The sequence below is a fragment of the Cornus florida genome, unplaced genomic scaffold (genome assembly GCF_030987335.1).
Source record: "Cornus florida cultivar Cherokee Brave unplaced genomic scaffold, ASM3098733v1 CherokeeBrave_3.0.0_Hap2_Chr09, whole genome shotgun sequence".
NCBI lineage: Eukaryota > Viridiplantae > Streptophyta > Magnoliopsida > Cornales > Cornaceae > Cornus > Cornus florida.
Window position 1 is genome coordinate 47,546,362 of NW_026775579.1, and position 21,983 is coordinate 47,568,344.

At 39.4% G+C, this 21,983-nt stretch overlaps 2 protein-coding genes across 2 annotated transcripts; both read left to right on the forward strand.

Moving 5' to 3' along the window:
* The first annotated feature begins 319 nt into the window (after positions 1-319).
* LOC132273818 (LRR receptor-like serine/threonine-protein kinase GSO1) lies at positions 320-2,810 on the forward strand. The gene has a single exon (XM_059774893.1). The coding sequence runs from the start codon at positions 374-376 to the stop codon at positions 2,456-2,458; it is 2,085 nt and encodes a 694-aa protein (XP_059630876.1). The 5' UTR covers positions 320-373; the 3' UTR covers positions 2,459-2,810.
* Positions 2,811-4,749: 1,939 nt separating this feature from the next.
* On the forward strand, positions 4,750-5,966 carry LOC132272572 (probable leucine-rich repeat receptor-like protein kinase At2g33170). Its single transcript, XM_059773694.1, has 2 exons — positions 4,750-5,545; positions 5,608-5,966. The coding sequence occupies exons 1-2, from the start codon at positions 4,750-4,752 to the stop codon at positions 5,964-5,966; spliced, it is 1,155 nt and encodes a 384-aa protein (XP_059629677.1).
* Positions 5,967-21,983: the final 16,017 nt, after the last annotated feature.

Genomic DNA, 21,983 nt, shown 5'->3' on the forward strand with positions numbered 1-21,983 from the left:
TATATTTGTACACCTCATCTTTGTAAAGGTCTTTTTCTTCTTCTTTTTTAGCGTAAATCATCTTTGTAGGTCCCTACAAAAAGACATGGTTTTAATCTTAGTATATATATATTTTTCTTAGTTGGTACTCACACATTACCGAGACTTGAACTCTTGATTTCCTTTTAGAAAGTAAAGCCCTAATACTGCTAGGTTACTGTCCCGTTGATAATCTTAGTCTTTCTTAGTGAAGAAATTTTAAACGTTACAACAATGCAAAGTAAAACTAATGTTAGTCTTGGTCTTTGGCAGTGATCAGTCAGGCGTACAACAACATGCTAAACACTAACCATTTTCGTTCTTTCTTACATCTTTCCCACAACTTTCCCTCCCCATGGCATTGCATACCCCAATCTCTCTCTCTCTCTCTCATCTCTTAAATTCCCTCCTTAATCTGTTCCTCTGCCTACCTGAAACATATATAATACTACTTTATACAATAAAAATTGCAGTTGTAGATTACTTTGGAGGGAAAGCTAAGATGATCAGGTATGTACCCATTAACTCTCTCCTCATGTTCTTGTCAATTCTTCAATTGGTGTTCTCTCAATTGCCTCCAACCCAGATAAACACCATGCTCAAACTCTCTGAGCTTCTCAAAAACAACTCATCTCCTGATTTTCCCTGGAAAATCAATCCAAATTCAGACCCATGTTTGTGGAAGGGGGTTTCGTGCGGTCCCAACAACTCCTCCATCACCCAACTTTCTATCTCTGGTTTTTCTCTTTCTGGCTCTGATTTTTGGCCTGTTCTTTGCCAAATTGATACCTTGCAGTCTATTGATCTGTCCAACAACCATTTGAATGAAATTCCAAATGGGTTCATTACAGGTTGTGGACAGATTGGTGGGTTAATGGTGTTGAATTTTAGTAGAAACAAATTGAGTGGTCGTTTGCCCACTTTTCAAGGTTTTGGTGTGTTGGAATTCTTGGACTTGTCTCATAATTCTTTGAATGGAAAGATTGATTTACAGTTTGATGGATTGGTTGGTCTCAAAAGTTTGAACCTTAGCTACAACCAATTCAGTGGTTCTGTTCCAGTAAAGCTTGGACAGTCCATGGTTTTGGAGGAGCTTCAGCTTTCTGTGAATAACTTCTCTGGTAATATCCCCATAGAAATATCAAGTTATAGGAATTTGAGTCTGGTTGATCTGAGTGCAAATAATCTTTCTGGGTCAATTCCTGATTCATTTAGAAACCTTACCAAGTTGAAGATTTTGATTCTATCTTCAAATTCTTTGAGTGGTGAAATCCCCCCAATCTTTTCAACTATCAAAACCCCGTACCGATTCGCAGCGAATCAGAATAATTTTAATGGTACACTTCCACCTGGTCTTACAATGTACCTCATTAAGTTAGACCTCAGTTACAATAAGTTGCATGGGTTGCTCCTGACGGACTTTCTGTCGAACTCAAATTTGCAGTTTTTGGATCTGTCCAACAATTCTTTGGACGGTCCAATACCTGAAAATATGTCACCAAACTTGGTGAGATTGAGATTGGGAAGCAATTCTTTTGATGGCGAAATACCGTCATCATTTGGTAGTCTCCAACAGTTGATGTATTTGGAGCTGGATAACAATAATTTGAGTGGATTGATACCTCCTCAGTTGGGTATGTGCCAGAAGTTGGTACTGTTGAATCTAGCTAATAACAACCTGACCGGTGCTTTGCCGGTACAGTTGGGTAATCTTAGCAATCTTCAGGAGATGAAGCTTCAATTCAACAAGTTGGATGGTGAAATTCCAAATCAAATTACTCAGTTACAAAAATTGCAGAAACTCAATATCAGCTGGAATTTACTGAGTGGTTCGATACCTCCTTCAATCTCAAACTTGCGGAGTCTCTTCAACTTGAATCTACAAGGCAACAATCTCAGTGGTCCAATACCCAATTCAATTGGCAACTTGAATTCTCTGTTGGAACTCCAACTTGGGATGAACAGATTAAGTGGGAATATCAAATCACTGCCAACAAATTTGCAAATTGCTTTGAATCTCAGCAACAACCTCTTTGAAGGACCTATCCCCCGCATTCTCTCTCAATTGACTGGATTAGAAGTTCTGGATCTCTCCAACAACAGCTTCTCTGGAGAGATTCCAGACTTTCTGACCGGAATGGCAGGCTTAACGCAGGTTTTACTGTCAAACAATCAACTGTCTGGAGTTGTACCGCAGTTCAAATCATATGTTGTGCTTGTTGCAACTGGGAATAAGGGTCTGACATACGCACCAGCAGCTGCACCGCAGTCTCCTCCACAATCACCAAAGAAGAAGAAAACAGTTTCTGTGGCGGTGGTTGTTGCAGTTGCAGCTGGTGTCCTCGCTGTTGGGGTAGTTGAGTTTATTGCTATATGGATCTCCAGAAGATGTCACAAGATTAATGATGAGCAATTAGAACCAGAACTTAACCCCAGGTAATTGAGGAAACCTGTCAAACTTTAAAACGGCGTAGTTCTAATTTGACCGGATTAGAAGTTCAGAATCTCTCCAACAACAGATTCTCAGGTGAGATTCCAGACTTTCTGACTGGAATGGCTGGCTGAACGCAGGTTCACAGGACAGTTACGTATGTAAGTTCAACTAAAAAAAAAGTTTTGTATGGCAATGGAAGTATTCTTCGTGTGCGTGTATATATATATATATATATATATATATATATATATGCATATACGTGTATTACAGTTGAGAACTTTCCTGGTTATCCACTCTGTCTCACACAGTTCAAAAACACTGAGATCTTCCAAACACTCCAAACAATAGCCTATTTGTGAGAATGAACCAGATGTAAATTCTTGTCTCGCTTGCGTGGGCTATTTTATTTTCTTGTCATTATTTTTTTCTTGTTCTCACAAATTTTTATTCAATCCTTATTCTGGTATAAATTCTTGTCTCGCTTGTGTGGGCTATTTTATTTTCTTGTCATTTATTGGAAGGAAATTAAAGAAATTTGAAGAATAAAGAGAGAAGAAAAAAAAAAAGTTAAGAGATCATTTTAAAATAAAAGCTTTAAGGTCAAAGTTTTCGTCAGCAAGAGCTTCGTGTTACGTCTGCCCCTTCTAAAAAGGGAAAAATTCAAGTCTTCATAAAACAAAATTTCATCTAATCTTATTTTTAAAACAATTTTGATTTAAGAACCATTTTGAAATGGATAACATGGTAGTGCTACTAGTGCATTAATTTTTATGGTCAAAGTATAATACTACTTTAAAAGAGAGCTCATAATAAAGAATATGAGTTGAATCTGTTGCCAACATTCATTCATTCCTCCCATATCTCATAAGACTATGGGTAACATGGCTTGCTCTTTCTTATTGAAAAATAACAATAATAATAATAATAATAAATAAATAAATTTAATGTGAGATAAGACAAGACTTTTAATATATATATATTTTTTTCGAATTTGCAAAGCTCTCGTTTTGATCGGACCACCCTTTTACTCATCATCTCTAACCTATCTAGTAAACCCAATAACGAACTGGATCCATACCTCCGAAATGGGCGCTTGGTGTGACACTATATTAAGGGGTCTGCTCTGATACCTATTGTAATGAGTTTTCTGACTTTAAGTTAAAGAATAATGCTAGATTAAGAAGCCTGCTCTGATATCTATTGTAATGGGTTGAGCGTTCGTATTCTGACTTTAGCTATTGAATAATACTGCATATTCGTTCTTTTGTATTTAATCCGACCTGAAACAAGACTCCTCGAACATTAATTTCTTCCAAATCAATTTGTGAATAATGGAAGATTCGAAGTGTTTGACCAAACCCCTTCCTCCAATTAAGTGAGTCTGAGTTAATGACTGAGTTCCACAAATACACTTGAAGGATTATTGGCACTTGCTTGACTTGAGAGGTTTCCAAGTAATTTTAATTCTACGCGTTTGATTGACCTTCTTTGTGCAACCCATCTGTGTGTGCATATAGACACGCACATCTTTGTCGAGGTCTTCGCTTCCGTAAATCATCTTTGTGATGGTCCCCTACAAAAAGACTTGGAGGCTTAAATACTTGAAAGAAAGGGCCCACTGTGAGTCTGTGACCATGACCAAGTCATTTTTTTTTTTTTTTCATAATTGATAGTCAAATTTGAACTCTTAAAAATAAGTGTCTGACACTCTAAATCACTATCTGTTGATACCATGACCATATCTCGGTCAATTTTTTTTTTTTTTACATTTTTAACAATCCAAACCAACACTGTTGTTAGTCTAGTCTTTGGCAGGTCAACAAACACTAGCACTTTTTTTTTTTTTTTTTTTTATATGAAAAAAAATAATAAAAAAAAACCCTCACAGATTTCCTACCCCATGGCATTTACGTATCTCCAATCTCTCTGTGTCTCTCTCCACCCTTCTATTCCCTCCTCCATTTGAGTAGATATTGATTCAACAAAGCATACCAATTTATTGATAATGCTCAAAAGTAAAAATGTACCATATCAAGGTATATTTCAAGGTACCAGTTTTTAAGAGTAGAAAATAGAACCAGTTTTATTTCAAGGTATATTTTCATTAGTGAACATTACGGATAACTAGTATGTCTAGCTTACTCAATATCTTCTGAATCAATGTGTTCCTCCACCTTCCTTTTTCCTTCTTCCTTCTTCTGCCCACTTGAAGCAAATAGAGAATATATATATGTGTGTTTGTGTGTGTGATGCATATATAATACTCTGTACAATAAAAATTGCAGCTGTAGATTAATATGAGCAGGTACATTAACTCTCTCCTCTTGTTCTTGTTCTTGGCAATCCTTGAGTTGGTGTTCTCTAAACTGCCTCCAAACCAGATAACCAACATGGTCAAACTCTCTGAGCTTCTCAGAAACAACTTAGCTTCTGATTTTCCATGGAATAATAAAACAAATTCAAACCCATGTTTGTGGAAGGGAGTTTTGTGCAACTCCACATCCTCCTCCATCACCAAAGTTTTTCTCTCTGGTTTCTCTCTCTCTACCTCTCATTTTCTGCCTGTTCTTTGCCAGATTGATACGTTGCGGTCCATTTATCTCTCCAACAACCATTTGAGCGAAATCCCAAATGGGTTCATGATAGGTTGTGGAGAGATTGGTGGGTCAAAGCTGTTGAATTTCAGTATGAACAAATTGAGTAGTCCTTTGCCCACTTTTCATGGTTTTGGTATGTTGGAGTTCTTGGACTTGTCCCATAATTTTCTGGATGGCGAGATTCATTTACAGTTAGATGGATTGGTTGGACTCAAAAGTTTAAACCTTAGCCACAACCAATTCAGTGGTTCTGTTCCTGAACTAGCAAGTTGTAGGAATTTGAGTCAGGTTGATCTTAGTGCAAATAGGCTTTCTGGGTCAGTTCCTGAAACATTTAGCCAGCTTTCCGAGCTGGAGATTTTGAATCTACAAGGCAACAATCTTAGCGGTCGAATACCCGATTCGATTGGCAACTTGAATTCCCTATTGGAACTCCAAGTTGGGATGAACAGATTAATTGGGAATATCACATCACTGCCAACAAATTTGCAAATTGGTTTGAATCTCAGCAACCACCTCTTTGAAGGACCTATCCCCCACACACTTTCTCAATTGAAGGATTAGAAGTTCTGGATCTCTCCAACAACAGCTTCTCTGGAGAGATTCCACGATTTCTGACCGGAATGGCAGGCTTAAAGCAGGTTTTACTGTCGAACAATCAACTGTCTGTAGTCGTGCCGAAGTTCGAAACATATGTTGTTGTTGTTACAAATGGGAATAAGGGTCTGATATATCCACCAGCAGCAGCACTGCAGTCTCCTCCAGCATCACCAAAGAAGGAAACAGTTTCTGTGGCGGTGGTTGTTGTAGCTGGTGTCTTCACTGTTGGGGTAGTTGAGGTTATTGCTCTATCGGTCTACAAACGATGTTACAGGATCAATGATGAGCAATTAGAACCAGAAGAGGGCCTTGCTTAACCCCAGTTTATTGAGGGCAACCTGTTAACTATAAACGGCATAGTTCAAATTTGGCAGGATTAGAAGTTCCAGATTCTCTGGTGAGATTCCAGACTTTCTGTTGGCACCAAAACTTGGCAGTCACTTCAGCAGCGACGTGGACCAATGGGAAGCCGATAAGGGTTGAGCATGTCCAAGAATGGATCGGCCAGTTTGAAGATATTAGGAGCAAATATAGAAAGATATATTTCAGCCACCTAATGATATGGAAGTTGCTGAAATATAGCAACTCACATTTGACCTTTTTCAAAATGGGATGTTAACAGAAAAGGAAAAGGGTAGAGTTTGGATGAAACTCAATAACTAAATTCCTATAAAATAGGAAGTTTAGTTTGATGAAAGAAGGAAAGCTTTGAAGACATGTATAGAAGATTGGCAGCATGAAGTGAACAAATCTAATTGTGACAAGTGGCCTTGACATGGCGCTAAAGGATGGGCCACTTGGGATAGAACACGGCTGCCAAGTTTTTAAAAAGAAGTTGCTAGAACTTAACAACTTTTCAGCAACTTTCTAGCAACGTTTTAGCAATATCTCGGCAACTTACATGTGATTAAATCGAGGAAGGTTGTTTTTACAGAGATTTCCTACTGAAACAAAACAAGAAAGGAAGCAGAATAACAATAGGATTTGACTGAGTTCAAATTGTGAAGAAAAGAATCAAAGAAGGAGAGATTTTCTAACAATAACTTAGGAAAATAAGTTGAGATAGAACTTCTATAAATAGAAGTATTGTATTCCTATTCCAACTTGTCCAGCACCACCACAAAACATGCATTTCAACTAAAAATGTTTTCAATTGACTCTACGTCATTTTTTCCTATCAATTTCTTTATTTCAATTTAATGGCAATCGATTAGATCATTGTCAACTATTTCAATTCAGCCATTTACTTTCTTTCAATTTCAATTATGCCAATTTTAACTACGCAATTTTAGTTCGGCTTTCAATTCAATGGCAATTGATTAAATTCTTGCCATTGAATCGTAGTGACAATTGATTAAATTCTTGTCATTACTTGGCTGATGGCAATTGATTAAATTCTTGCTATCACGTTTCAGTGGCGATCGATTAAATTCTTGCCATTGTGTTTGGCTGATGGCGATTGATTAAGTTCTCGCCATCACGTTCGGCCGGCGATCGATTAAGTTCTTGCCGCCTGTCTTCACTCGGCCATTCCATCCATTCGAACATTCATCAGCCGTTGCATTTCTTTAGATACTCAAAAAAGTCCTTGCTACAAACAAGGCATAAAAGAACCTTGCTGGGAGTTCTTACTAGTCTCTCTCCCACACAATCGCCTGAGAGTCAGCCATCGGAAAAAGGGATAGGCTGGTGTTCAATAACATATTTTGGGTATTTTGTACAAATACTCTGGCACGCCCGCGAAGAGTCCATCGACCGGCGTAGGGAACAAAAACCGCGCGAACACGTTTTGGCACGCCCGGTGGGACCGCTACTAGAGTGTTATAAAAGAGGCAAATATGCCGCGGCCCACAAAAAATTCTAAGGCCGTGGCTACTGATGAAGATTTGGAGGAAGACGATTAGCCAGTACAGGCTGAGAACTCTGCAGCAGGTCCTACTGATGAGTTAGCCGTACTTCAAGCACAGGTTAGCTCCTTGGTAGATGCAATGGGAAGGATGGGAGCACGCTACAACGACTTGCATGAAAATATGTCCCAACTCTTAGCCTTTATTTTGAACAAGCCGACTCAAGCTAGCAGCTCCAACAATCAGGAATTGGCTTCTCAGCCGAATCTATCACAAGCTGCTCGGCCAGAGAGGGCCGTTGAAACATCACAGCCATGGCCGCCAGTAGTGACACTCCAACCAGTTGCAACATCAAGTCAGCCGGTTCATACGCTACTCACCTGGGCAGAAAGCTATCCTCAGCCTACGTTGGCAGGTTCTAATCAGCCACCGGTAGTAGGTTCGCAGCCACAGGTAATTCTACCAAACCCTCATCGGATGCCTTTGAACTCGGGGGGCAATCAGATCAGGTGGAGGCCACCGAACCCACTGTATACTCATGTGCCGCCACAGGTAAGGCTCGGGGGGCAGAATATGGTTAATTAGCCACATGATTGGCCGAATTGCTATCAACCAGCGGCTAATCAGCCGCCAGTTTTTAATCAGGTACCACCAATATTAAATCAGCCACCTCAAGTCATGTTAGATAGAAGACAATTAGCTGATTTACTCACAGAAGAATATGGCCTGGAACTTAGAGGTGCCGGCCGACCAATTTATAGAACTCCTTATCCAGAAGTGGTAGACCAAGTTGAGTTCCCTAGAGGATATAAAGTCCTTGACTTTGTAACCTTTAGTGGAGAGGGGACTCAATCGACCGTGGAACACATTGGCCGATTCACGGTTCAATGTGGAGAGGCCAGTGTTAGCCCGTGGTTGAAATTGAGACTTTTTCCTAACTCTTTGACAGGGGCGGCTTTTTCATGGTATATTCGTCTACCTCCTAACTCTATTTTTAATTGGCCACAGATGGAGGAATTATTCCACAATCAGTTCTACTGTACGGAGACAGAACCTACTCTGGCCGATTTATCCAGGCTAAGTCAATTGCCTAGTGAATCGGTCGAGACATTCATTGCAAGATTCAGGAGAGCAAGATTAAGATGTCGTGTACCTCTTCCAGAACAGGAGTACATTCGTTTGGCTTTGAACGGCCTTGATTTTGAACTTCGGAAGAGGTTTGAAGGAGTTCCATTTCGTGACATGTATGACTTGGCCGAGAAAGCTACCAGGTATGAGTTAGTTCTCAAAGAGGAGAAAGAACGAAAAAATTCCTCTAAAGGTACGTACTATAGGGACCCCAACTATGAAGTTTATTCAACTGATATGGTCGAAGAGGAAGATTTTGAAGCTAATTTGGCCGAAGTCATTCTAAAGAAACCTTATGTATGTGATGCTTTAACAAAACCAAATGTATCCACCAGTGGTACTCAGCCATCGACTTCATCGGCCAGGAAGGGTACGGCTGATACTGGTAAGGTTTATACGTTTGATCTGGCCAAAACAGAACAAATTTTTGATCATTTGTTGGCCGACAAACAAATCGTTCTGCCAAAAGGACACAATATACCATCTACCAATGATTTAAAAGGAAGAGAGTTCTGCAAATTTCATAATTCATGGAATCATACTACTAACAATTGTTATGTATTTAGAAATGTATTGCAAAAATCTATCGATGAAGGTGTATTGAAATTCCCTGAAAAGAAGCCAGATGTAATGGGGGTCGATGGCGATCCATTTCCTAATATTGTCAGTACCAATGTAATCAGCCTGGCAACTGAAAAAGCCGCTGATAATGGTAGACAGGAAAGATTACCAAAAGTTCTTGGTAGTTCATCGGCCAGTAATGATGAACAGAAAGTTAAGGACTTGGAATTTAAGTTAAGAGAAGCTCAAATTGCCCTCATCAATCATGGTTGTTGTCCAAATTGCAAAGGCCGAAGGAATGACTCAGACAAGAGGGGCTATTTCCAATCAACTAGAAAGCGCAGTGTCCATAAAAGGTTAGGCCATCAGCCTAGACAGAATCATAAAGAAATCAATCGATCAATATTTAGAGAAAATGGGCCGAGGGCAGTGAGAATCATTCGGTCATCGGTGGCCGATAGAGTCCTGCCAAAACAACATTTTTATCCTAGTTTCAAAAGGAAACCAACAATTCAGTCAGAAATATGGGTTCAAAAAGGAGAAGAATCTAGCCGTGTAAGAACGGTTAGACCTCCTTTGGTTGACCATGGCAGATGGACTCGAGTAAGTCACCCAAAGTTTCCTAAGTAGCCTCCTACACGTACCCAAAAAAGGAGGATGCAAAGGAAAAATGCAGAACTCAAAAGGAAAGAAGACAAGATCGACCATGATCAACTAGAAAGAAAAAATGAACCAGTGGTGGCTGAAGACATGGAGGTCGCTACATCATTTGAGAATAAGGCATGCTTTTATGAAGAAAAAGATGATCAGCCCGACCAGGATCCAAAGCATGCGGCCAAGTACAGAATTCGTTTTGGTTCTCTCCCGGATAAGGTAAATTGTAACATGGTATTTGTTTTGCCTTCTGTGTTTGAAGCAAGGATATAACCAACGGTGAACAGGGATGTTGAGTCAGCCAAGTAGGAGGAAAAGGCTGAATCTTCAGAAATTAAGAACGATTCGACAAGTTCATCGGCCGGGATAGGATTGATCACTCAGGATCAGCCATCTAAGGCCGATAAAATCATTTTTGAAAAACCACCTTTGTCCATGACACAGCAGTTGAGGCCGTTGTATGTTAAAGTATGGGTTGAGGGTCAGCCAATCAATAGGGTTTTGGTTGACAATGGTTCGGTGGTGAATGTCATTCCATCAACTACTTTGAAGAAATTGGGTAAAACCATGGATGATGTAGTTCCAACCGACGTGGCCATCAGTGGTTTTAATGGAGGATCTAGTAACACCAAAGGTATTCTACCTTTGGAAATTACTATTGGCGGTAAGACATCCTTTACGGCTTTCTTTATCATTGATTCAACCGCGGCCTATAATCTCCTTTTAGGCCGAGATTGGATTCATCCTAACATGTGCATCCCATCAACCTTGCATCAAATGTTGATTTTTTGGGATGGAAATGAGGTAAAAATTGTTGAGGCCGATAACAAACCCTTTATAGCTAGGGTGTATTCGGCTGAGGCTGCACTTTATGATGAAACTGTTGTACCTATCAAATTTGTTGGCATTAACAGGATGGGACGACCAGCAGCGGCAACAATGAAGAAGAATTTAATTAATGCTGATATTAAAGAATTATTGTCAGAAGCAGCTCGGCCGAAAATTGATATTTTCAGGTCGACCATCAAGGATATTGAAGATGTTACTGATGGATCACAAAACCAATGAAGAAAAGAAGCGGCAAGCTTTCAGGGCCGCTTGCATCAGACTGAAAGCATATCTGGCTGAGAAGAGACTGGCCAGAGAAGAACAACTATATGAAGAGGTATCGGCCAGCACGGCCGATATAATTGAAGAAGGTTTCGAAAAGCTGGATGCAATCCAACTTGAAGATTTGGAGTCAGCCCCTTCCAGGATGGAAGATAATAAAGCAGAGGTGCAAGATCCTTTATTGGAAATAAATGTTGGTACTAAAAAAGATAATCGACCATTATTTGTTAGTGCTTTGCTTGAGCCTAAATTCCAGGCCGATTTGATTAAATTATTAAATGAATATAAGGATTGCTTTGCTTGGAGTTATGAAGAGATGTCTGGCCTGTCTAGAAAATTGGTAGAACATAGATTACCGATCAAGAAAGATTTCCAGCCATATAAACAACCACCAAGAAGGATGTCTTCGGAAGTAATGCTCAAAATTAAAGAAGAAATTGAAAGACTTCTTAAGGCAGGATTTATTCGAACAGTTAGGTATGTTGAATGGTTGTCTAATGTTGTTCCGGTAATGAAGAAGAATGGCAAACTTAGAGTTTGTGTGGATTTTCGCAATTTAAATAATGCCACTCCAAAAGATGAATATCCAATGCCTGTGGCCGATCAACTTATTGATTCGGCCGCTAAGCATGAAATATTGTCTTTTATGGACGGCCATTCAGGTTATAATCAAATCTATTTAGCCGAGGAGGATGTTCATAAAACGGCTTTTAGATGTCCTGGATCAATTGGTACTTTTGAGTGGATTGTGATGCCATTTGGCCTAAAAAATGCCGGGGCTACTTATCAAAGGGCAATGAATTCTATCTTTCATGATATGATTGGCCGATTCATGGAAATTTATATAGATGATGTGGTTGTGAAATCATCGGCCAAGAGACAGCATTTGGAACACTTGAAAAGGGCCTTTGAAAGGATGAGGATTCACAAATTGAAAATGAACCCATTGAAGTGTGCATTTGGAGTTTCAGCCGGGAATTTCTTGGGGTTCTTGGTACATAAACGAGGTATTGAAGTTGATCAGAACAAGGTCAAAGCTATTATAAATGCTAGGGCCCCAGCCAACAAAAAACAAGTGCAAAGGTTCCTCGGTCAGGTAGGTTTTCTTAGAAGATTTATTTCTAACCATGCTGGCCGAGTGCATGTCTTTTCGACTTTAGTGAAATTAAAGTTACATGAGAAATTTCATTGGGACGAATCCCATCAGAAGGCCTTTGACAAAATAAAAGAGTATTTGGCAAACCCCCCGGTTGTAATGCCTCCAAGAAAAAAGTGGCCATTAAAGCTTTATTTATCGGCCGCAGAAGAATCAATTGGTAGTATGCTCGCACAAGACAATGAACATGGAAAGGAGCAGGCTGTCTACTACCTGAGTAGAATACTGACTGATGTAGAATGCAGATATTCCTCAATTGAGAAACTTTGTTTATCTTTGTACTATTCGGCCATGAAGTTGAGAGTATACATGCGGCCTGTTGATGTTTACATTCTTTGTCAGACTAACGTAATCAAGTATATGCTATCAAGGCCATTGATCACTGGCCGAATAGGTAAGTGGGCTTTGGCTTTGATGGAATTCAATTTTATCTACGTCTCACAAAAATCAGTAAAAGGAAGGGTTCTGGCTGATTTTTTGGCCGATCATCCTTCAACTGATATTGATCCATGGGTTTATGATGAATTGGAGTCATCAGCTATATTCTTAACTCCTTAGATCTTGATGTTTGATGGATCAAGCACGGCTGATGGAGCAGGAGCAGGTATTGTTATTATTTCGCCAGCTGGCAGAAAGGCTTCATTCTCTTTCTTTTTAGATTTTAAATGTTCAAATAATCAGGCCGAATATGAAGCACTTATAATCGGCCTGGAGATTTTAATTGAAATGGCTGTTAGAGATGTAAAGATTTTGGGAGATTCAAACTTAGTCCTTAGCCAAATTTCTGAAGATTTTAAGTGCCTAAGTTGGCAATTAAGGCCGTTTCATTCTCTGGCCACTTCATTAATTAATCAATTTGATAATGTTCAACTTAAGTTCTGGCCGAGAGGGCAGAATAAGGAGGCCAACAGCATGGCTCAAGCAGCCTCTGGAATAAGAGTACCAGCCGGAATAGAAGATCAGTTGATAAAGATGACACGAAGATCTTTGCCATCGGCCGAATTAAGAAATACTATGTTTGATACTTGGACAATTGATGTAGAAGATTTGGCCGACGATGACTGGAGGATACCATTTATAAAGTTCCTTCGAAATCCAAACATCAAGGCTGATAGAAATATTAAAAGAAAAGCGATCAACTTTGTGCTTCTAGATGGGGATCTATACAGAAAAGGGTTAGAAGATGGGCTCTTACTACAATGCATAAGCAAGGAGGAATCACTTCAGGTTATGGCCGAGGTACATGAGGGCAGCTGTGGGGCTCACCAAGCTGGGATTAAAAATGAGATGGCTGATTCGCAGGTATGGATATTATTGGCCGAGAATGAGAAAAGATTGCATAGATTACTCAAAAGGTTGTCAAGCTTGTCAAAGACACGGGCCGATTCAGAATGTACCAGCAAAAGAATTATAGCCAATAATCAAACTTTGGCCATTCAGAGGTTGGGGCTTTGACCTTATTGGTAAAATTAATCCACCATCAAGCGAAGGCCATCACTGGGTGATTGTTGCCACAGATTATTTTACTAAATGGGTTGAGGCCAAGGCTTGCAAAGCGGTTGATCAGCAAACAGTGATTAATTTCATGGAGCAAAACATCATCCACAGATTTGGGATTCCAAAAACACTTGTTTCAGACAATGCAACAGTATTTAGAGCAACTGATGTACTACAATTCGGCCACAACATGAATATTCATATGTCAGCCTCTACGTCATACTATGCTCAAGCAAATGGCCAGGCCGAATCTTCAAATAAGATTCTAATTGAGATCATTGAAAAAATGATCAAAGATAAGCCAAGAAGGTGGCATGAGACTTTGTCTGAAGCTTTATAGGCCTATAGGAACTCAAAAAGAACAGGCACAGGAGTTACACCATACATGTTAACTTATGGTCATGATGCTGTTCTGCCTATGGAGATGAAGGTTAAATCAGCCAGAGTTGCTTTTCAAAATAATCTAACTCCAGCTGATTATACTCAAGCAATGTTGGTAGAATTGGAAGATTTGGATGAATTTAGAAGGGATGCTTTGGATCATATCATAGCTCACAAGAAGAAAGTGATGAGGATCTACAACAAGAGGGTAAAACCTAAGTCTTTTGCTGAAGAAGATTTGGTTTGGAAAGTTGTTTTGCCAGTGGGTAAAGTCGATAGGAAATATGGGAAGTGGTCCCAAAAATGGGAAGGGCCATACTTAGTCCATCAAGTCTTAAGTGGAGGAGCATATAGGCTGAAATATTTCAGTGGCCGATTACATGACTATCCCATTAATGGCAAGTACCTCAAGAGGTACGTACCGGCAATCTTTGAAAGGGAAAATTAGTGTTAGCCAGTACTTATGGCTGACCATGTGTACCTTTATGTAATAAAAATCGGCCTAGTTTTCTAGGCTGATTTGGTTATTTTAATAAATTCTTTCTCGCTAGAATGTGGATGTTTGTTTGGAGTAACAAAAAAGGCCATTTATTCATTGAAGTGTAAAAGATTACATCATTTAAAGATCATACACTAAGATGGCCACAAAAGGAAGCTAATATTCATATGTTTGCAAATTTTTCCTTAAAATCGGCCCAAATAACTAAGGACCGATTGAAGGCCACCATGGCCTGCCTCTTTGACTCTTCCAATTGAGGTAATTCTCCACGAAGATTTGCATGCTCGTGAGTAAGGTCTTGAGCTTCAAACTGCAATGTGGCAGCTTCAGCAGACAAGATGGCCTTACGAGCATGGATCTGGTCGATCTCTTTCTGAAGGACATGTTCTCTTTCCTCAAGGCCAATGAACTCTGTATTCACTCTTTCAAAGGAGGAAGCTTGAATTAACAATTGGTTAGCAAGGGTATCCTTCCTGTTTTTACTCTTGTTGAATTGGTTGATTGCTTCATTGGCTTGGAAAATATCATCGGTCAGAGTTGGTAGCTGGCCTTTAAAGGTAGCAATAGTGGCTTGAAGATCAACCGGAAAGTCTGGGTACTGGCTGAGTGTAGAAAGCACTGTGTGAGTTCACTTTCAAAATGAGGAAGATCAGCAGCATCCTTTTTCAAGATCTCAAGTAAAGATTTTTTGGTCTCTTCTAAGGATTGTATAGGGATATTGGTTGAAGTGACTGGGTGGCTCTAGAAGATTCACTTTCTTTCTCTTCGGTCACTGAAGCCACTACATCCTTAAAAAAATTGCTCAAGGCCAATAGAGATGAAGCAGGAACTTTTTGTGGAGGAAATAAAGGAATAATTTGAGTTTTCTCATACACAACCTGACAAAATGAGGAAAGATTAGATCTTAAGTTTTTTTTTTGGGACATAAGATAGTCAATACCTTAGATGATTCGGCTATGTCTGTCACTAAGAGTGGCTGATGACTGGTTTCTGGAGGAGGAAATTCTGGCTGAACCGCTGTGCTATCTCCCTGGGATGAAGTTTTAGCAGGAGTGACTTGAACATTGAAGGGCACCTCAATGGGATCATGAAAATCCTTCAGAGGGCTGAAATTTCTAACTGGGCTATAGACCAAGTCAAGAAGAGGAGATTGCTGCAAAAGAGAAGAAATTAAGGACCATATTAATTGAAAAGTTTGGAAATTTCAAGTACAGTTATCTTTACCTCTTTTTCATCTGAGGAATGATCAGAAGGAGTGTCAGTCACATTAATTACGGGATCATCGGCCACGTCTTCTGTAGGATGAAGGTTTTCTAGATTTTCTTCCACTTCCTGTTTCTTACGTTTGCTCAATCTTGTTCTTTTTAAAGTGCCATGAGCAGTTGATTTCTTTCTTTTCCCCTGGAGATGGAAGCTTTATTAAAGTTTGTTTCGGCCAATAATAGTTGTGGCCGAGAATTAGAAATCAATATTGGCTAAGTATTTTAACAATTGAGCCGATATGATTGTCTTTGTATGTTAATAGATAAAAAAAAAAAATTTTACCTTTGGAGGAATTGGAGGAACATCAGGGATGATGGCTGATTCAGTTATTGAAGGCTGAGGAGGTTGGCTGGAGGAAATCTCATCATCTTGGGGCTCAACGTCTTCTGGATTAAGCGAGGCTGATAAAGTTCCACTGTCTGAATCTGCGAGAAAAAAAAAAAAAAAAAAAAAAAAGAGGGGGGTAAGAGAATTTCAATTAAAAGTTTTTTTTTATTTTTTTTATTTTATATATATATATATATATATATATATATATATATAAAGGAAGATCGTACCCTTGAGGAGGCTGACAGTGGCTTTGGCCTTAGCTTTTCTCTCTTTATTGGTCCTTGTTGGAGCATCTGTTGGCTGAGAGAAAGGGAGTTTCTTGGCCGTTTGTTTTTTATCTTTGGGAGGATCTTTTTGAGGCATCTTCTTTGGGGTAACGGCCCGGGAAATTACGAATGCCCCTTCAAAGGCCACAGATATGAACTTGAAAGATTCCAATATTTTAACAACAAGGGACTGGCTATCAGTCGTCCTTGTAGAAGTAATGTAAGAAGACCACCATTGATCAAAACTAGAATCTGAGGCTGGGTTTTTTATGAAGGGTTGGAATTGGAACCCGGCTTGCAGATTTGAGAACCGGGAGGACACGTTCTTTACATAGGAGTCATCTGGAAATACCACACGCCTATGGAAGTTTTTGTTGAAAGAGAAATAAGGGGGCATGGGGATCATTTGAGTCATACCAAATTGCCTAGCAAGTTGGTTTGGATTGTAGAACTCAACTCCAACTTTTGAGTTTACTGTGCCTAGAGGGCCAGTGTTGAAGTGAAGGTCTCTTGGAAGTAAGAAACTAGCCCACATGGCCGAATGCTTATCAGCTGATTTTTTGGTAGACACTCCTTGAGGAGGAATCAGCCATCGAGGAGCTTGTGAGCAATGAGAAAATGGAAGGAATTGGCTGATAGTCCTCTGTTCACAACCGGAGTAAAAGAAATTGAAGCAATCTCCAAATGAATGGGATTTAGGTACGGCTGATGCGTAACTTACAGAAAGTAATGGGTCATTGGCCAAAGGCCTTACCACAGGTCTGAGTTCAAGAAAGTACACTTGAAGCCAAATTTGAAATAACCAGAGGGGACCACCATAGCGTCCGAAGTTGGAGGTAAGCAAGTCATAAATCCCTCTATATAAATGAGAAAGCACCAGGGGGGCAAGAGCAAGGTGTTTACCTCTTGAAAGGGCAACGGCCACATGAATGTAATCCTTTGTGACTTGAAAGGCCGGTACGCATAGAAGAAACTTGTTCAGCCACGCCAATAAGAAGGCAATATGTTCAGCATCATTCACAGGGACGCGAGGATCCATGGTGGAAGTTAAGTACTTGCCATAAGAGGATTCAGATGATTTGGTTCCAGTTTGCTTTGAAGGGAAGATGAAAGGAGAATCCTTTTCAACCAATAAGGTACTTACATCAATCCCAAAGGGTTTGAGGCCGGTTAGATAGCACACGTCTTGAATGGTTGGAGCCATCATGCCACATTTCAAGTGTAAGGAGTTGGTGGTGGTCGACCAATTAAACATGGCTGCTATCATCAAGGCTCTGTCTTGGGCGATGTTAGTTTTACTTAGCTGAATGGCATCATATATGCCACAATCCTTCCATATTTCTCCCTTCACAGCTCCAACTCGATCGACCCAATTGATCCAAGCATCATTTGGGCTATGCCATGTTCTAAAATGAAAGTGTGGCAAACTGCCATTTTCATTAGGAGGGAAGGTTTGAAGGAATGGAAGAACGTCGGCCGAAGGATAGAAAGGTGAGATTGATGAAGGAGCTTCATCAAGGAAAGCAGGACCTAAGCCTTTGAAGTCAGTACGAAGATCGATAAGGGTATTGAGACAGTATTTGTAAGGAGATAGAGTTTTTAGGGATTTTTCTATGATGTTGCCATGAGTTGAAGGATCGGTAGGTTGAGGGATAGAGGTGGAATCAGTTGATTTAGTTTTCTTAGGAGCCATAGAGGATGTCAGGAACGATTTCGCCGAGAAAGAATTCAGAGATAGAAAGTTTAAGGAAAGAAGAATGATTTTAGGGATTAGAGGGTATCAAGCTAAATACTTGTTGGATGTAATAGCGGATTAGTGTAGTCGCCGCTTTAATTGGGAAAGATAACCATTAAAGCAGGTGGTTGGGAAAAGGATTTATTACTAAAATTTGAATTACAATTTTAGGCCGATTCAAATTCCAAACACTTCGTATCATAAGTGATAAAAGCCTTTGAAATTCAGGGGGCATTTGTTGGCACCAAAACTTGGCAGCCACTTCAGCAGCGACGTGGACCAATGGGAAGCCGATAAGGGTTGAGCATGTCCAAGAATGGATCGGCCAGTTTGAAGATATTAGGAGCAAATATAGAAAGATATATTTCAGCCACCTAATGATATGGCAGTTGCTGAAATATAGCAACTCACATTTGACTTTTTTCAAAATGGGATGTTAACAGAAAAGGAAAAGGCTAGAGTTTGGATGAAACTCAATTACTAAATTCCTATAAAATAGGAAGTTTAGTTTGATGAAAGAAGGAAAGCTTTGAAGACATGTATAGAAGATTGGCAGCATGAAGTGAACAAATCTAATTGTGACAAGTGGCCTTGACATGGCGCTAAAAGATGGGCCACTTGGGATAGAACATGGCTGCCAAGTTTTTAAAAGGAAGTTGCTAGAACTTAGCAACTTTTCAGCAACTTTCTAGCAACGTTTTAGCAATATCTCGGCAACTTACATGTGATTAAATCGAGGAAGGTTGTTTTTACAGAGATTTCCTACTGAAACAAAACAAGAAAGGAAGCAGAATAACAATAGGATTTGACTGAGTTCAAATTGTGAAGAAAAGAATCAAAGAAGGAGAGATTTTCTAACAATAACTTAGGAAAATAAGTTGAGATAGAACTTCTATAAATAGAAGTATTGTATTCCAATTCCAACTTGTCCAGCACCACCACAAAATATGCATTTCAACTAAAAATGTTTTCAATTGACTCTACGTCATTTTTTCCTATCAATTTCTTTATTTCAATTTAATGGCAATCGATTAGATCATTGTCAACTATTTCAATTCAGCCATTTACTTTCTTTCAATTTCAATTATGCCAATTTTAATTACGCAATTTTAGTTAGGCTTTCAATTCAATGGCAATTGATTAAATTCTTGCCATTGAATCGTAGTGACAATTGATTAAATTCTTGTCATTACTTGGCTGATGGCAATTGATTAAATTCTTGCTATCACGTTTCAGTGGCGATCGATTAAATTCTTGCCATTGTTTTGGCTGATGGCGATTGATTAAGTTCTCGTCATCACGTTCGGCCGGCGATCGATTAAGTTCTTGCCGCCTGTCTTCACTCGTCCATTCCATCCATTCGAACATTCATCAGCCGTTGCATTTCTTTAGATACTCAAAAAAGTCCTTGCTACAAACAAGGCATAAAAGAACCTTGCTGGGAGTTCTTACTAGTCTCTCTCCTACACAATCGCCTGAGAGTCAGCCATCGGAAAAGGGGATAGGCTGGTGTTCAATTACATATTTTGGGTATTTTGTACAAATACTCTGGCACGCTCGCGAAGAGTCCATCGACCGGCGTAGGGAACAAAAACCGCGTGAACACTTTCTGATTGGAATGGCAGGCTTAACACAGGTTCTACTGTGAAACAATCAACTATCCGGAGTCATCCCACAGTTTGGTCCTCATGTTGTGGTTGTTACAAGTGGGAATAAGGGTCTGATTAACATTCCCAGATCACATCCTTTCCAACCAAAGAGGGGAAAAGCAGTTTCTGTAAGACATGTAATTGTAGTTGCAGTTGGGACAGCGGCGCTTATTGCTCTATCCATCTACAGACGAGCACACAAGATCATCAAATTCGAGCAATTACAACCTGGAGAGGGTTCGGATGCAGCTAGAAATGTAACCTCATCATCGTCCATGTGGTTTTGTAATTGCTTCTTACTTTTTAGTCCTAACTAGAGATTGTTTTAGGGGTAGTTCTAGAGATGGTTTTAGGGTAGTTCTTACTGGTATTCATATATATGTAATAAGATTTTACTTGTCTATTCCCTCGGGGATAAACTCCCATAAATGTTTAGCATCTCCCAGTCCCCACCACCCTTGCAACTTCCTTCTTTTCTATGGATAAATAGCAACATTCGAGTTTCGACTGATAGGGCAAAAAAGGCAAAGGAAATATTCAACTCCAAAGACCATGGTATGTATATGTACTAAACTAACATTAAACTTCTGATCGAGAGAGGACAGTTACGTGCATAAGTTCAACTCAACCCACAAAAAAAAAAAAAAAAAAAAAAAAAAAAAAAAAAAAGGTGAACTTTTAAATTTGTACAGCAATACAAGTATACTTAGTGTATATGTACATACATGTATTATACGTGTATAGTACAAGCATTTTCTAACTATGTATATAATAATAACTAAGCTCCTTTACGCTTAGGTATTCTGAACATAGTTTCAAAATTCTGCAAACATAAAACAAATTTCAGATAGATATAAAACAAAGCAGCCATTTTATTTTTCTCTCAATTTTCACAATACAATTTTCAAGAACTGTCTACTGAAGTCCTCTCTTTTTCTATTATATGAGAGTATAAAACAGTTGCAGAAAACTAAACTACACAAGATTTATAACCCGTCATGGTAAAGATGGAGGTTAAGTGAAGAAGGGATTTGACTGGAAAGCCAATGTAGACCAGTATGTCAAACAAGTTAACTGCTACTATCCATTTTCCCCAGCGTAGAGATAAGATAAGTCACTATTTTTCGTTTTAAGTACACAACACAGGTTGAGATTTGAATATACAAAATAGCTGGCAATGCTTTCAACTTTTCCCTTATATCGTTCGAGCATCCTAATCACATTTCCTTTTCCCATGCATCAAAAGAAGCATCCGTTTCCTTTAGTTTCTCTTTAGTCAGATGAGTACCAAGGCCTCTACCTTTGAGAAAAGTTTTAACAGATTTAGCCCACAGTATGTAATTCTTCCCATTGAGTTTAACTGAAGTCATGGGAGAATGAAGACTGGATGTGGGAGAAAACAAATCTGAACTGGATGCCATGGTGAACCCATCAAAAACAGAGAAGAAGAAAAAAATATGCAGAATCTGTATTCTGGCCGAACCTGGAAAACGGGCCGGACCTAGGTAAATGGGCTAATCTGGTCAAACGGGTCGAATCTGGTCAAACGGCTCGGACCAGCCCCACATCTCTGCAACCCTGGTTTTAGTAAAACAAAGTTGGGATAACTTCACACCTGCAACCAAACACGTCTCTTCTTCTCTGCGATCAGCACCGACGAGAACAAAAATCTACTACCGACACTAAACTTAAGCAACAGAGGTTCGCGAATGAAGAATCGAGGCTAGTACACCCTCGCCCTTGCAGCAGCGACAACAAACCAACAAAAAAAAAAATAGCGATGATACAACACGAGCTTCAGATCTAAGAACAAAAGAGCTTCAGATCTGAGAACAACAGACCAAAAGCGCTAACCATAACACCAGCTTCAGATCTCCGGCTCTGAATAGAACAACGAACAGAGCTCCGGCGAAAAACATCTCTTTCTCTCTTATTTCCGGTGTCGATCAGAGACTATCTCTTTCTCTCTCGATTTTGATTTGTACAAGAACACACAGACGCAGCAGAAGCACTAATTTGAGAACTAGCAGCCACCAAGAAAGAGTAGCTCTGATACCATGCTCAAATCATGGGAGAGAGAGAGAACTTGTATGTATATATTTCACACCCACAACCTAATAAGCCTTTGCAGGCTTATATAAAGGATACAAGTCAACTAAATAACACAAGGGCCCTACCAATTGTATGTAATTACATAACTTAACATATATATATATATATATATATATATATATAACATCCTAACAGTTTCCAAAATA